General features: G+C 42.9%; 1 protein-coding gene across 1 annotated transcript in view; it reads left to right on the top strand.

Moving 5' to 3' along the window:
* The first annotated feature begins 5,605 nt into the window (after nucleotides 1–5,605).
* The window catches only part of LOC143800600 (vomeronasal type-2 receptor 26-like), a 54,376-nt gene continuing 44,201 nt past the window's right edge, over nucleotides 5,606–15,780 (top strand). The window contains exons 1-2 of the mRNA XM_077281198.1: nucleotides 5,606–5,628; nucleotides 5,734–6,025. Coding sequence (XP_077137313.1) covers nucleotides 5,606–5,628; nucleotides 5,734–6,025 — 315 coding nt within the window. The remainder of the gene's footprint in view (nucleotides 5,629–5,733; nucleotides 6,026–15,780) is intronic.

Here is a 15,780-nt window from a genome sequence, read left to right as displayed (position 1 = left end):
TTATTTCCAGGACGGAGATATGATCATTGGAGGAATATTCACTGTGCATTATTATTATGACTGTCGCCATAAAAAGCCAATTGAGCAAGTCTGTAAACTGTAAGTATATTGGAATATACCGTATATACTCAAGTATAAGCCGAGATCTTCAGCCCATTTTTTAGGCTGAAATTGCCCTTCTCGGCTCATACTGGAGTCATCCTAATAGGAATGGAGCGCATATTCATTACTTTAATGAGCGGTACCAGTGACCGCTGAACATAGGAACAAGCTGCCGGTGCCGAAGAGACCATCGCATCGGAGAAGCTGCCAGGGACTGCGTTGAGAGGGTGAGTATGATGGGGAGGATGAGCATTGCGATATTCACCTGTCCCGTTTCCACCGCTGCGTGCCGCTCTGTCTTCCACATCCTCTTGCTGTGACATTCAGGTCAGAGGGCGCGATGACGTGTTTAGTGCGCACCGCCCTCTGCCTGAACAGTCACTGCAGAAAGCCGGAAGATGGAGTGGGACATGGCGATGGAACGGGGACAGGTGAATATTGCATGTGCCGGTGTCCCCGCCTGCTCAGGACAAAAGGTGAGTATGAATTTTTTTTTTTAAATCGCAGCAGATGCATATGGGGCATAATATTCTATGTAGCATCCTATGGGGCCATAATCAACCTTTACCGAGCATTGCATGGGGCAAATGTTTCTATAGAGCATCTTATGGGGCCATAATCAACCCTTGTGCAGCATTGTATGGGGCAAATGTTTCTATGGAGCATCTTATGGGGCCATAATCAACCCTTGTGCAGCATTGTATGGGGCAAATGTTTCTATGGAGCATCTTATGGGGCCATAATCAACCTTTATGCAGCATTATATGGGGTAAATGTTTCTATGGAGCATCTTATGGGGCCATAATAAACCTTTGTGCATCATTATATGGGGTAATTGTTTCTATGGAGCATTTTATGGGGCTAATACGCTAATTTTGACCAAAAACAGTATTACTAAGAGACCTGAGTTATTTAAATGCACTTTTTCTTTTTACTTATTTAGTTGCAGCAGGGTTTTTGCTCATTTTGTTTCTTGTAGGTTTTGTGCAATAGACTGCAATATGTCTATATTAAGCCCATCAGTGAGATACTGACAGGCAGCCTAGTGAGCTCAAATGTAGGGTCTGAAGAGTTCCCATCCATAGCAGACCTGGAATGTTTGTTAGGCCTCCAGCTGCCCAAGCAGCCCATTAGCACCAGATGATCACATTGCAGGGCTCCGGTGGGTGACAGTAGAAGCCCCTACCCAATAATTAACCATATAGACTCTGCACCTAACATTGACTACAGCATCTAAATTGTCAGGATCAAACATATCTCTGATCCTATGTGTTAGAAAGGATGTTTACGAGCATTACCTTGTATTTTGGAGTTTGTCTTATGTCTTATAGAGGAGACTGGCATGAACCAACAAGTGATGGTGAGTACACGTGATTTGTCATGACTTTCTATAGGGAACCTGCACTCACTATATCCAGTGTGAACAGCTGCTTAAATTAGCACAAGAAAACATTGCTTACACTGGTGTTTAGGTTTAAGGGTGTTTTTTGAGAGACAGATGAAAAAAAAAAGTAAAAATCCTGAAAATAACACATATGTAAAGTCCCAAATGTTCCAAATTCAACATGGTGCTGTGTGGCTGCCATTTTTGTTGTGTTATGCCAGTGGAACGGTGTAGTCTGGCATCAGGGGTGATCTTGCAGCAATGGTATTGCGAGGTACTAGGTCATCAACCCTGCTGGTGCTCTATTGCTGCAGTGGTGGTTGGCACATGGAACCTCATCTATAAGACTATGAAATGTCAGGTGAGAGGTTCACCATGATGTGGCAGGGGGCATCATACAGTCTGACCAGAATGTTAAACTAAGAACTTTATATTCAGTTTTGTAAAATTTTGTCTAGCGGCATTAGATCAGTGTGTGATCTTTGTGTGCGGTCTATGTCTTTCTCTACAGCTATGAAATGTTTCACCTTCAGCGGAACACATGGGTTCATTTCCTGTTGTTCCAATCTCAGCTGAGGGACAGATGGGAATAGACAAAGAGTGGTGTCTGAAAGATTTGTCTATGCCTAGGTATTAATGACCTATTCACAGGATGTCATCAATAGCAGATCATTAAGAGTACGATGCCGGGAACTTATATTTCAGCAGTCGGACGTAAACCCTTTGAATGGAGTTGCGAAACGTTGGTATTATTGGCTGCTGCATGGTACACGTGAAAAATCACTCTTTTATTTTTCCAAGATAAAAATCATCCAAACAAGTAAGACTGAGAGCTTGGAAGATTTGCCATGAGTTAGAATTGGAGTGTTTGATATCCATTGGCTGTCCTGTATGTTCCTCTTCATAATTTTTTAACATCAAGAGAGATGGAACATGCATTTATAACTTAACAGAAGTTTATGTTTCATGTCCTAACTGCCACTATTGACATCCCGACACACACACACACGCACACACACACACACACACACACACACACACACACACACACACACACACACACACATATATACAGTATACATGTATAATATATATATATATATATATATATATATATATATATATATATATATATATATATACAGTACAGACCAAAAGTTTGGACACACCTTCTCATTTAAAGATTTTTCTGTATTTTCATGACTATGAAAATTGTACATTCACACTGAAGGCATCAGAACTATGAATTAACACATGTGGAATTATATACTTAACAAAAAAGTGAGAAAATACTGAAAGTATGTCTTATATTCTAGGTTCTTCAAAGTAGCCACCTTTTGCTTTGAAGACTGCTTTGCACACTCTTAGCATTCTCTTGATGAGCTTCAAGAGGTAGTCACCGGAAATGGTCTTCCAACAATCTTGAAGGAGTTCCCAGAGATGCTTAGCACTTGTTGGCCTTTTTGTATTCACTCTGCGGTCCAGCTCACCCCAAACCATCTCGATTGGGTCCAGGTCTGGTGATTGTGGAGGCCAGGTCATCTGGCGTAGCACCCCATCACTCTCATTCTTGGTCAAATAGCCCTTACACAGCCTGGAGGTGTGTTTGGGTCATTGTCCTTTTGAAAAATAAATGATGGTCCAACTAAACGCAAACCGAATGGAATAGTATGCTGCTGCAATATGCTGTGGTAGCCATGCCGGTCCAGTATGCAATTTTTGAATAAATCCCCAACAGTGTCACCAGCAAAGCACCCCCACACCATCACACCTCCTCCTCCATGCTTCACGGTGGGAACCAGGCATGTAGAGTCCATCCGTTCACCTTTTCTGCATCGCACAAAGACACGGTGGTTGGAATCAAAGATCTCAAATTTGGACTCATCAGACCAAAGCACAGATTTCCACTGATCTAATGTCCATTCCTTGTGTTTTTTAGCCCAAACAAGTCTCTTCTGCTTGTTGCCTGTCCTAAGCAGTGGTTTCCTAGTGCTATTTTACCATGAAGGCCTGCTGCACAAAGACTCCTCTTAACAGATGTTGTAGAGATGTGTCTGCTGCTAGAACTCTGTGTGGTATTGACCTGGTCTCTAATCTGAGCTGCTGTTAACCTGAGATTTCTGAGGTTGGTGACTCGGATAAACTTATCCTCAGAAGCAGAGGTGACTCTTGGTCTTCCTTTCCTGGGGCGGACCTCATGTGAGGCAGTTTCTTTGTAGCGCTTGATGGTTTACTAAGCATCTCTGGGAACTCCTTTAAGATTGTTGGAAGACCATTCCCGGTGACTACCTCTTGAAACTCATCAAGAGAATGCCAAGAGTGTGCAAAGCAGTCATCAAAGCACAAGATGGCTACTTTGAGGAACCTAGAATATAAGACATAATTTCATTTGTTTCACACTTTTTTGTTAAGTATATAATTCCACATGTGTTAATTCATAGTTTTGTTGCCTTGAGTGTGAATGTACAATATTCATAGTCATGAAAATACAGAAAAATCTTTAAATGAGAAGGTGTGTCCAAACTTTTGGTTTGTTCTGTATATATATATATATATATATATATATATATATATATATATATATATATATATATATATAATTGTCTAAGGGTTTTTCTGTCTGTCTGTCATGGAAATCCCGCGAGTCTGATTGGTCGAGGCCGCCAGGCTGCGACCAATCAGCGACGGGCACAGCATGGTGACGATGATGTCATAAAGGTTGCCTTGACCAATCAGCGACGGGCACAGTCTGCCACGAATTCTGGAATCATCATTGTCCATATACTACGGGGACATGCATATTCTAGAATACCCGATGCGTTAGAATCGGGCCACAATCTAGTTTACTATATAATTGTCTAAGGGGTACTTCTGTCTTTCTGTCTGTGTGTCTGTCTGTCACGGATATTCATTGGTCGCAGCCTCTCTCTGTCATGGAATCCAAGTCGCTGATTGGTCTTGCCAGCTGCCTGTCATGGCTGCCGCGACCAATCAGCGACAGCCACAGTCCGATTAGTCCCTCCCTACCCCCCTGCAGTCAGTCCCCGGCGCCCGCTCCATACTCCCCGCAGTCACCGCTCACAAAGGGTTAATGCCAGCGGTAACGGACCGCGTTATGCCGCGGGTAATTCACTCCGTTACCGCTGCTATTAACCCTGTGTGACCAAATTTTTACTATTGATGCTGCCTACGCAGCGTCAATAGTAAAAACATCTAATGTTAAAGATAATTTAAAAAAATAAAAAATCATTACAAACTCACCTTCCGCCGCCTTTCCCGCTCCTCGTGACGCTCCGGTGACTGCTCCATGCAAGCGGCAGGTTCCGGTGGCAAGTATGGTATGCGAGAAGGACCTGCCCTGATGTCATGGTCATGTGACCGAAACGTCATCACACCCTGGGACCGGAAGCTGCCGCCTGCACCGCACACATGCGACAGAACAACAAGGGGCCCTCGGAAGGTGAGTATATGTTTTTTTTTTATTTTTTAACCTGTGACATACATGGCTGGGCAATATACTACGTGACTGGGCAATATACTACGTGGCTGGGCAATATACTATGTGGCTGGGCAATATACTACGTAGCTGGGCAATATGCTACGTGGCTGGGCAATATACTACGTGGCTGGGCAATATACTACGTAGCTGGGCAATATGCTACGTGGCTGGGCAATATACTACATGGCTGGGCAATATACTACATCACTGGGCAATATACCACGTGACTGGGCAATATACTACGTGACTGGGCAATATACTATGTGGCTGGGCAATATACTACGTGGCTGGGCAATATACTACGTGACTGGGCAATATACTACGTGACTGGGCAATATACTACGTGGCTGGGCAATATACTACGTGGGCTGTGCAATATACTACGTGGACATGCATATTCTAGAATACCCGATGCGTTAGAATCGGGCCACCATCTAGTATATATATATATATATTTATATTTATTATATATATATATATATATATATATATATATATATATATATATATATATATATATATATATATATATATATATATATATATATATATATAAATATATATACATATAAAGTACAAACTTGTAAAATATGGATTTTCTCAAAAGTAAAAATAGGAATATGCATACAGAGAATCAAGGAAAGTAAGTGCTATCAAGTATTTTAAAGAATGCTTTATTTTTTATTTATTATTCTATCTCAATCTAGTCTTAAGTAATGTTTGCATTCTCTTTGTTATCCAATTACAGTCCTGTACCGTCCTTCTATAAGTATGTTCTGGCCTTTATGTTTGCCATAGATGAAATTAACAAGAATCCATATATTTTACCCAATGTGACTCTTGGATACCATGTGACTGATTCCTGCAACAATAAAAATAAAGCCATAGAGAATGTACTACAGATCTTATCTGGTCCAGGAGACATAGTCCCCAACTATTCTTGTCTCAGTAATGGCAAACTGGTGGGTGTAGTTGGCGATCAGTCATCGAAGACGTCATTAGAGATAATAGAACATTTAAATATTTATGGTTTCACCCAGGTAAATATATTTTATTCATAGGAATCATAACAAAATCAGAAACAAAATATTGGTCATCAATAGTGATTAGTGAAGAGCAAATATACTCGTTACTCGAGATTTCTCGAGCATGCTCGGGTGTCCTCTGAGTATTTTTTAGTGCTCGGAGATTTAGTTTTCATCGCCACAGCTGAATGATTTACATCTGTTAGCCAGCATAAGTACATGTGGGGGTTGTCTGGTTGCTAGGGAACCCCCACATGTAATCAAGCAGGCTAGTAGCTGTAAATCATTCAGCTGAGGCGAGGAAAACTAAATCTCAGAGTACTTTCAAATACTCGGAGGACACACGAGCGTGCTAGGGAAATCTCGAGTCACGAGTATATTCGCTCATCACTAATATTGATGATTAAGCACTAAAATGCTCCAGTGCTCGTTACTCGAATCAAGCAGGTCGGATGCATGGATGGCCACGACATGAGCAACAACAATTATGGATGTCACTGGGAAACTCAAGCATTTTTTCAGAAGTTCCAAAGGACAGGCCTGGGGGGCAGGGAAAACTCTGGAATGGGTGGTAACTAGTGATGGGCAAATATACTCGTTACTCAAGATTTCCCGAGCACGCTCAGGGGTCCTCCGAGTATTTTTTAGTGCTCAGAGATTTAGTTTTTTTCTCTGCAGCTGGATGATTTACAGCTACTAGCCAGTTTGATTTCATGTGGGGATTCCCTAGCAACCAGGCAACCCCCACATTTACTTATGCTGGCTAACAGATGTAAATCATTCAGGTAAGGCAATGAAAACTAAATCTCCGAGCACTAAAAAATACTCGCAGGACACCCGAGCATGCTGGAGAGATCTCGAGTAACGAATATATTTGCTCATCACTAGTGATAACTGCTCAAATGGAATGGAAGCAGCACGGAGAAGACACCTGGACGCATCCCTGACTTACAGGTCGCTGCTAGGAACAATGTTGTTACTCCACTATAAAGGCCTAACAATAACACATACAAAACCAAAGATAAAATGAATTTTACAGGAAAAATTTTAGGACAATTTTTTTCTGTACAATGTCTTGCATATAAGTCAAACTTAAAAAGAAAAAAAAAATGCCTCCTCCACACCACCTTGCATTAGATGCAGTTAATCCACAGTAAAAAAAAAAAAAGCACATACTTTGTAAATGCGTTTACTTAGCAGCTTTTGGTCTGGTTCTAATAAATAAATGATTTTTAAAAATCATGTGGGGTTATGGCCAGCAAAGGTAAAACACACAACTGTGAGCTGATATTATCAGGCTGGGAAGCTCTCTGGTTATTTGGCTTATTCTAACAATTAGAGATGAGTGAATATTTCAATATTCGATTCGGATTATGTTCGCCGAACTTGCAATACTCGACGATTAATTTGTTGAATATTCGCCAAACATAACCGAACACCATTATAGTCAATGGGAAGCAAAAACAAGCACATGCACAACACCTTAGAACGGCCCCAAATGCTGCCAAAACATATCACATGAGGGACAGACACTAGAAAAGTGGCCTCAATTCATCCACAGTACAAATTGTAGTATGGAACTGCAGTCATCAGCCAGGCATAAGGTATCGGGGTCTGGGGCAGCATTTACAGCTTTCCAGTTAATGTCACAGTCAGACGAGGTGGGTGAGGGATCAGTGTAGGGCCACTTTGCTGGGAGCCCTGATAACACATGCAACACCTCTACCTGCTTTCATGCTGAGCCACACTCAGGTGACACAAATATCAATTTTCTAGACTACTATTGTCAGAAAAATTTAAGGATAGTAACACAGGTAGTTAAGTGCAAGGAAGTGGAGTCCTGATGTTCTCAGAGGCCTACTGCTACAGGAGGCAACACGCATGGAAGAGACCTAACCAGGAGTGTTCACATTTCCAAAAATTATTGTCAGCACCACCAAAGTGGCATCAATTTCACCACAGTAGAAATTGTAGAATAGGGACCGACAGGTCTTTCACTACACCAAAATCAGCAGATGGACATTCAACAAGGAGTAGTCACAGTTTCAAAACTATTGGCATACACCACCAAAGTGGCATCAATTTCACCACTGTAGAAATAGTCTACTAGGGACCAACAGGTCTTTCACTACACCCAATCCAACAGGTGAACACCCTACAAGGTATGTGCACATTTAACCCCTTTACCCCCAAGGGTGGTTTGCATGTTAATGACCAGGCCAATTTTTACAATACTGACTACTGTCCCTTTATGAGGATATAACTCTGGAACGCTTCAACGGATCCTGGTGATTCTGACTTTTTTTTCCTCAAGACATATTGTACTTCATGATAAAAGAAAAATAGTGAAAAACCAGCTCACCCATTAGGCATTTGTTGTGGGGAAGCCCAGATATCGTGCAGTCATCACGTACAACAATGGGGCAAACAGGAAAAGAAATCCAGCTTCCAAAAATATCAAAATTTATTGAGGATAAAATCCAAAGTCCAATGACATGGTTCACAGGAGAATGTGTAGCAGCAAGCTACGCGTTTCGAACAACAAGTTCTTTTTCAAAGCTTTGAAAAAGAACTTGTTGTTCGAAACGCGTAGCTTGCTGCTACACATTCTCCTGTGAACCATGTCATTGGACTTTGGATTTTATCCTCAATAAATTTTGATATTTTTGGAAGCTGGATTTCTTTTCCTGTTTGCCCCATGTACTTCATGATAGTGGTAACATTATTATTATTATTATTATTTATTTATATAGCACCATTAATTCCATGGTGCTGTACATGAGAAAGGGGTTACATACAGAGTTATAGATATCATTTACAGTAAACAGGTTTACAGTGACACACTGGTACAGAGGGGAAGGACCCTGTCCTTGCGGACTTACATTCTATGGGATAGTGTGGAAGAGACAGAAGGTAGTGGTGAGGCGGCGGCGGCGGCTCTGGTGGTGGTGAGGCGGCGGCTCGGTTATTGTAGGCTGTAGGCTTTCCTGAAGAGATGGGTTTTCAGGTTCCATCTGAAGGATCCGAGGGTGGTGGTTAATCGGACGTGTTGAGGCATGGAATTCCAGAGGATGGGGGATATTCGGGAGAAATCTTGGAGGCGATTGTGTGAGGAACGAATAAGTGTGGAGGAGAGTAGGAGGTCTTGGGATGAACGAAGATTACCTGAGGGAAGATAGTGGGAGATTAGTTCAGAGATATAGGGAGGGGACAGGTTGTGGATGGCTTTGTAGATCAGTGTTAGTAGTTTGAACTGGATTCGTTGGGGGATTGGGAGCCAGTGGAGGGATTTGCAGAGGGGAGAAGCAGGGGAGTAGCGAGGAGAGAGGTGGATTAGGCGGGCAGCAGAGTTGAGGACAGACTGGAGTGGTGCAAGAGAGTTAGCGGGGAGGCCACAGAGGAGGGTGTTGCAGTAATCGAGGTGGGAGATGATGAGAGCATGCACAAGAGTTTTGGTAGATTGTGGACTGAGGAAGGAATGGATTCTGGCAATATTTTTGAGTTGGAGGCGACAGGAGGTGGCAAGAGCTTGGACGTGAGGTTTGAAGGATGGGGCAGAGTCAAGAGTTACTCCAAGGCAGCGGATTTCAGGAGCGGAAGAGAGCGTGATGCCGTTCACCATAATAGATAGATTGGGTAGGGGGGATACGTGAGGTGGGGGAAAAATGATGAATTCGGCTTTGTCTACATTGAGTTTTAGGAAGCGAGAGGTGAGGAAGGAGGATATGGCTGACAGACACTTCGGGATTCTTTGAGTATTTCACATTTATTTGAGTATGATGATGCCCCATATGTGGGGGGAACCACTGTTTGGGCGCCTGGCAGAGCTCTGAAGGGAAGGAGCACCGTTTGACTTTTTCAACGCATAATTGGCTAGAATTGAGTTCAGACACCATGTCGCGTTTGGAGAGCCCCTGATGTGCCTAAACAGTGGAAACCCCAACAAATGACCCCATTTTGGAAATTAGACCACCAAAGGAATGTATCTAGATGTGTGGTGAGCACTTTGAGCCTCCAATTGTTTCACAGAAGTATATAATGTAGAGCCATGAAAATAAAAAAAATATTTTTTTTTACACAAAAATGATCTTTAGCTCGCAATTGTTTATTTTCCCAAGGGTATCCAGGGAAATTGGATCCCAAAAGTTGTTGAGCAATTTGTCCTGAGTATGCTGATCCCCCATATGTGGGGGGAACCATTGTTTGGGCACACGGAAGAGCTCGGAAGGGAAGGAGCGCTGTTTTGGAAAGCAGCCTGTGATGGAATTGTCTGCGGGCATCAAGTTGCGTTTGCCGAGCCCCTGATGTACCTAAACAGTTGAAACCCCCCACAGGTGACCCCATATTGGAAACTAGACCCCCCAAGGAACTTATCTAGATGTGTTATGAGAAATTTGAACCCCAAAGTGTTTCACTAAAGTTTATAGCAATGCCGTGAGAATAAAAAGATCATTTTTTTTCTGCAAAAATGAATTTATAGCCCCAGTTTTGTATTTTCACAAGGTTAACAGGGAAATTGGATTCCAAAAGTTGTGCAATTTGTCCTGAGTACGGTGATACTCCATATGTGGGAGAAAACTACTGTTTGGGCGCACGGCAGAGCTTGGAAGGGAAGTAGTGACATTTTGGAATGCAGACTTTGATGGAAAGGTCTGCGGGTGTCATGTTGCGTTTGCAGAGCCACTGATGTGCCTAAACAGTAGAAACGCCCCACAAGTGATATCATTTTGGAAACTAGACCCGCCATCGAACTTATCTAGATGTGTTGTGAGAACTTTAAGCCCCCAAGTGTTTCACTTAAGTTTATAAGGCAGAGCCGTGAAAATAAAAAATTATTTTTTCCCCACAAAATGATTTTTTAGCCCCCAAATTTTTACTTTCACAAGGGTAACAGGAGACATTGGACCACAAAAGTTGTTGTCCAATTTATCCTGAGTACGTTGATACCCCATATGTGGGGGAAAACCACTTTTTGGGTGCATGGCAGAGCTTGGAAGGGAAGGAGCACTGTTTGACTTTTTCAACACAGAATTGGCTGGAATTGAGATCGGATGCCATGTCACGTTTGGAGAGCCCCTGATGTGCCTAAAGAGTGGAAACTTCCCAATTCTAACTCCAACCCTAACCCCACCACACCCCTAACCCTAATCCCAAACCTAACCATAACCCTAACAACACCTTTAACCCAAACACACCCCTAACCCTAATCACACCCCTAGCCACAACTCTAAGCCCAGCACATGCCTAACCCCACAACACACACCAAACCATAATCCCAACCCTAACCATAACCCTATCCACATCTTTAACCCTGACACACCACTAACCCTAATCCCAACCCTTACCTTAATCCGAACCGTAAACGTTATCCCAACCCTAACTCTAATCTAAACCCTAACCCTAACTTTAGCCCCAACCCTAACCCTAACTTCAGCCCCTACCCTAAACCTAACTTTAGTCCCAACCCTGTTAGGGCTAGCAGAATGCACCGAGTAAATAGAGATGTTTTTATTGACATTTGTGTGTTCGCAGCCCGGGGTCCACCGTGCAGGAGTACCTGCTGCTAGCAAACGGCGGCACTATATGGCAGTTAATTCACCGAGTAGCCGTGAAAGCAAAGCACTGTGCCCTGTTAGACTTCACAGAGGCACAGGCTAACTGCCCAAACAGAGAGCCATCAGTGGTCACGTATGCACACAAAACTCCTCACCGGAGGTGCCAGCATTCTAGGGCCTTATTTCAGCCAGGTCCCTGAATACATACAAACACAAACTCCTCGCCGGAGGTGCCAGCATTCTAGGGGCTTTTTTCACATTTCTGAACACACTCTGACGTGACCACACTGGTGCTAAGCACATAACAAAGAACAATACTAGCGCATGGCCGTGCGGCCAAGCGAGCCTTAAATAGTTGCAGCACGTACAGGACCTTCCTAGAAGGACCAATGAAAGGCTGCCACAGAGCGTGAGCACCTACAGGACCTTCCTGAAGGACCAATGGCCTTAGCTGCAGTATCTGATCATGTGACCCTCGATCTCCACTGAGAGATCTTACTCTGGGCATGCTCAGAACGAGAAAAGTAGGACTTAGTCCCAGAAGTGTCTGCTCGCCACTGCCCAGCACTGACTTCAGTGGCAGAAGCATGAAAGGCAGCAGTAACTATTTGTACAGAGTCAGACTGAGCGAGACGCTGAGACCGATGTCTCCGCTGAGCAGGCTCCACTGCGGCAGGAGAAGCATGGGAGACCGCAGCAGAGATGGCCTGAGATTCCCCCTGTGCAGAGGCGGGAACTCGACCCCTAACTTTAGCCCTAACCCTAATGGGAAAATGGAGATAAACACATTTTTGGGGGTGATAAAGGGTGGTTTAATTTACCATTTATAGCGGTTTTTATATTGGAATTTTATGTTTGGCAGATGTCACACGCTAAAAGACGCTTTTTCTTGCAAAAAATAGTTTTTGCATCACCACATTTTGAGACCTATTTTGGCCCACAGAGTCATATGAGGTCTTGTTTTTTGCGGGACGAGCTGTCGTTTTAATTGGTACCATTTTCAGGCTCATGAGGTTTTTATCGCTTTTTATTCCGATTTTTTGTGAGGCAGAATGAACAAAAATTCATGAATTTCTTTTAGGTGGGGTATTTATACCAATCCACGTGTCGTAAAATTGATAAGGCAGTTTTATTCTTTGGGGCAGTACGATGACAGCGATTCCTCATTTATATCATTTTTTATGCTTGGTGCTTTTATACAATAAGAACTATTTTATATAAAAAATAATTGTTTTTGCATCGCTTTATTCTGAGAGCTATAACTTTTAATTTTTTTTTGCTGATGATGCTGTATGGCTGCTCATTTTTTGCGACATGACATTTTCAGGGGTACCATGTTTATTTATATCCATCTTTTTGATCGCGTGTTATTCCACTTTTTGTTCGGCGGTATGATGATAAAGCATTGTTTTTTGCCTTGTTTTTTATTTATTTTTTATGGTGTTCACTGAAGGGGTTAACTAGTGGGTCAGTTGTTTAGGTTGAGTCGTTATGGAAGTGGCAATACTAAATATTTGTACTTTTATTGTTTTCTTTATTTGCATAAATAAATGTATTTATTGCAACAATATTTATTTATTTTTTTCTTTATTTGGGAATTTAAAAAAATATATTTTTACACAGTATAATTTTTTTTTTACTTTTTTACATTGTCCCAGGGTGGGACATCACTGTATAAAGTCAGATCACTGATCTGACAGTTTGCACAGCATTTTGTCAGATCAGCGATCTGACAGGCATTGAAGGAGGCTTTTCAGGTCCCTGCTCTCAGCAGGCACTGAGAAGCCAGCTCCCTGCAGGACCCAAAAGGACCCTGTGGCCATCTTGGATCCAGGGGCCTTGAGGGAGGAGACCCTTGGAACAATGTGATCACGTCGCGTTGTTCTAAGGGTTTCAGGGAAGCACGCTGGGAGCCCCCTCCCTGTGCGATGCTTCTCTATGCCATGGAATGCTGTGATCCTGTTTGATGTCAGTGTCCCGGGGGTTAACATGCCAGGAGCGGTGCATGACCGCTCCCGGCAATTAGTGCCGGGTGTCAGCTGTGAGAATCAGCTGACACCCGGCCCCGATCGGCCGCACACCATCCGTGTGCGCGGCCGATCAGCTTCAACGTACTATCCCTTCCATGGTCATACGGGCCCAGCCCACATGGACGGGATGGTACTTTGGATATCAATGAGGGCCTTACACCACAGAAGTGGCTTCAATTTCACCACAGTAGAAATAGTCTAATAGGAATCAACAGGTCTTTCTCTACACCCAATCCAGCAGATGAACACTCAACCAGGAGTGTTCACATGTCCAAAAAGTATTGGCATACAGCACAAAAGTGGCATCAATTTCACCACAGCAGAAATAGTAGAATAGGGGCCGATAGATGCCTAACTTGGGCCTGACACCATTAAAGTGGAATAACTTTCACGAGAATAGAAATAGTATAATTGGGACAGACATGTCTTCCACTACAGCTAACACAGCAGATGTAGACCAACCGTGACTGTTTACATTTTCACAAATTTGAGTTAACATCAGCAGCTGCAGCAGCCAGAGAAGCAACACTAAAGATATCACAGAGTGCAGTTACGTGACATTAATGTATCATACTGAAAAATACAATATCACCTAGTCTGTACAGTCTGTAATTGTGCTGCAAAAGTCCTTAGAGATCCATTACTTGTTCCTCTTAATGAAAGTTAGACGGTAAACACTTCAGGGGACAAATGCATGCACTTATCCTGCAGGACACCACCAGCAACGCTGAAGACACATTCTGAGAGAATACTGGCTGTCGGGCAGGATAAAACCTCCAAGGCATGTGAGGTGAGCTCATGCCACTCCTCCATTTTGTAAGATCAAAATGTGAAAGGGTCCAAACCCTCCCTGATGGTATTGATATTTAGTTCTGGATACTCCTGCACCATCCTCTCCATTTGTTTACCACGTGTAAGACTTGGACTCTGTTGTGCTTGTGCACGAGTTGGTCTAAAAAAGTGTCAAAGAACTCACAGAAATTGCTTCTTCCACTTCCTTCACTGCTGCTGCTAATGTTTTGGCATTGACGAATTGACAGGCCAGAGCTGGAAGTCTACAGCTACGATGCGAACTGTGTGCTTCACTGCTCTTTGGGGAAAAGCTCTCTTAAGGTTGTATAAAAGCATGTTTCAATATTCCAGCATTCTCAAGTCCTATTCTAGGACGGGAATCGTCGGGGAAAATTTGGTTTTATAACATGAGTCTAATAAAGTGGAAACCCAGTAGTCAGAATTATTCCTAATCATTACTATATGGGGATCATGTTGCAGATAATGCAGCAAGAAGCACTCATATGTCAGGCTCTACCATGAGGTCCGAGCCCATACTATTTTGGTGGTTGGGTAACAATGAAATTTGATTCCTCTGTTCCCTCCCACCAACCCCAACAACAGAGAGGGATGGATTATCCTCTTCATCCAACAGTTGCTCGCCCATCACCTCTTCCTCTTCCATTTGTTCCTCGGATCCTGCACCTTCGATAACAGTTTGCCTCTTATCTTCACCAGACCCCCTCGATCGAGTACTCCACCCTCCCTTGGCACCTGCCTGTGTGATGACAGTCTTGAACTTCGAGACAATGTTATCCCTTCCGCAGCCTCCTCTGTTTCCTACTTTTCTACTGGGACCACCATCTCCTTCCACAGCCTATTCAAAGTCTGCTCAAGGATATGAATGACCGGAATAGTGATGCTTATGACGACATCGTCAGCGCTAACCATCTTAGTAGCCATCTCAAAACTGTGCAGAAGGGTGCAGAGGTCGTTAATCTGTGCCCACTCTGTAACGTGATATGTGCCACCTCCGTACTGCATTGGCACAGGCTATGCGACATAACTTACTGCATCAGAGCTCGTTGCTGCAACACGTAAAGAGTGGAATTCCACTGTGTCACTGAGAAAAAGAGGTAGGCCATACAGGAAGAATCCCTACACAAAATAACAAAAATACAAAAATTATTAGTTACAAATCCACACAAAAAACTCTTTAAAAACTTTAAAAAGTCACACATGTGACATTACTACAGTACACATTAGCTTATAATAAAGCTACAGCCCATACCCTTTTCCGTGTGTTAGCCAGAGACCCATGTTCCAGCATATATGTAAACAGCATACCATCAAATACTATTCCAAGAGTATAATGGAGAAGGGGAAAAGGGTAAATGCATCAATTTAAATGTAC

This window comes from Ranitomeya variabilis, chromosome 1, assembly GCF_051348905.1.
Source record: "Ranitomeya variabilis isolate aRanVar5 chromosome 1, aRanVar5.hap1, whole genome shotgun sequence".
Lineage (NCBI taxonomy): Eukaryota > Metazoa > Chordata > Amphibia > Anura > Dendrobatidae > Ranitomeya > Ranitomeya variabilis.
The sequence above is the reverse complement of the archived record's forward strand: the minus strand, read 5'-3'. Positions and strand labels throughout refer to the sequence as shown.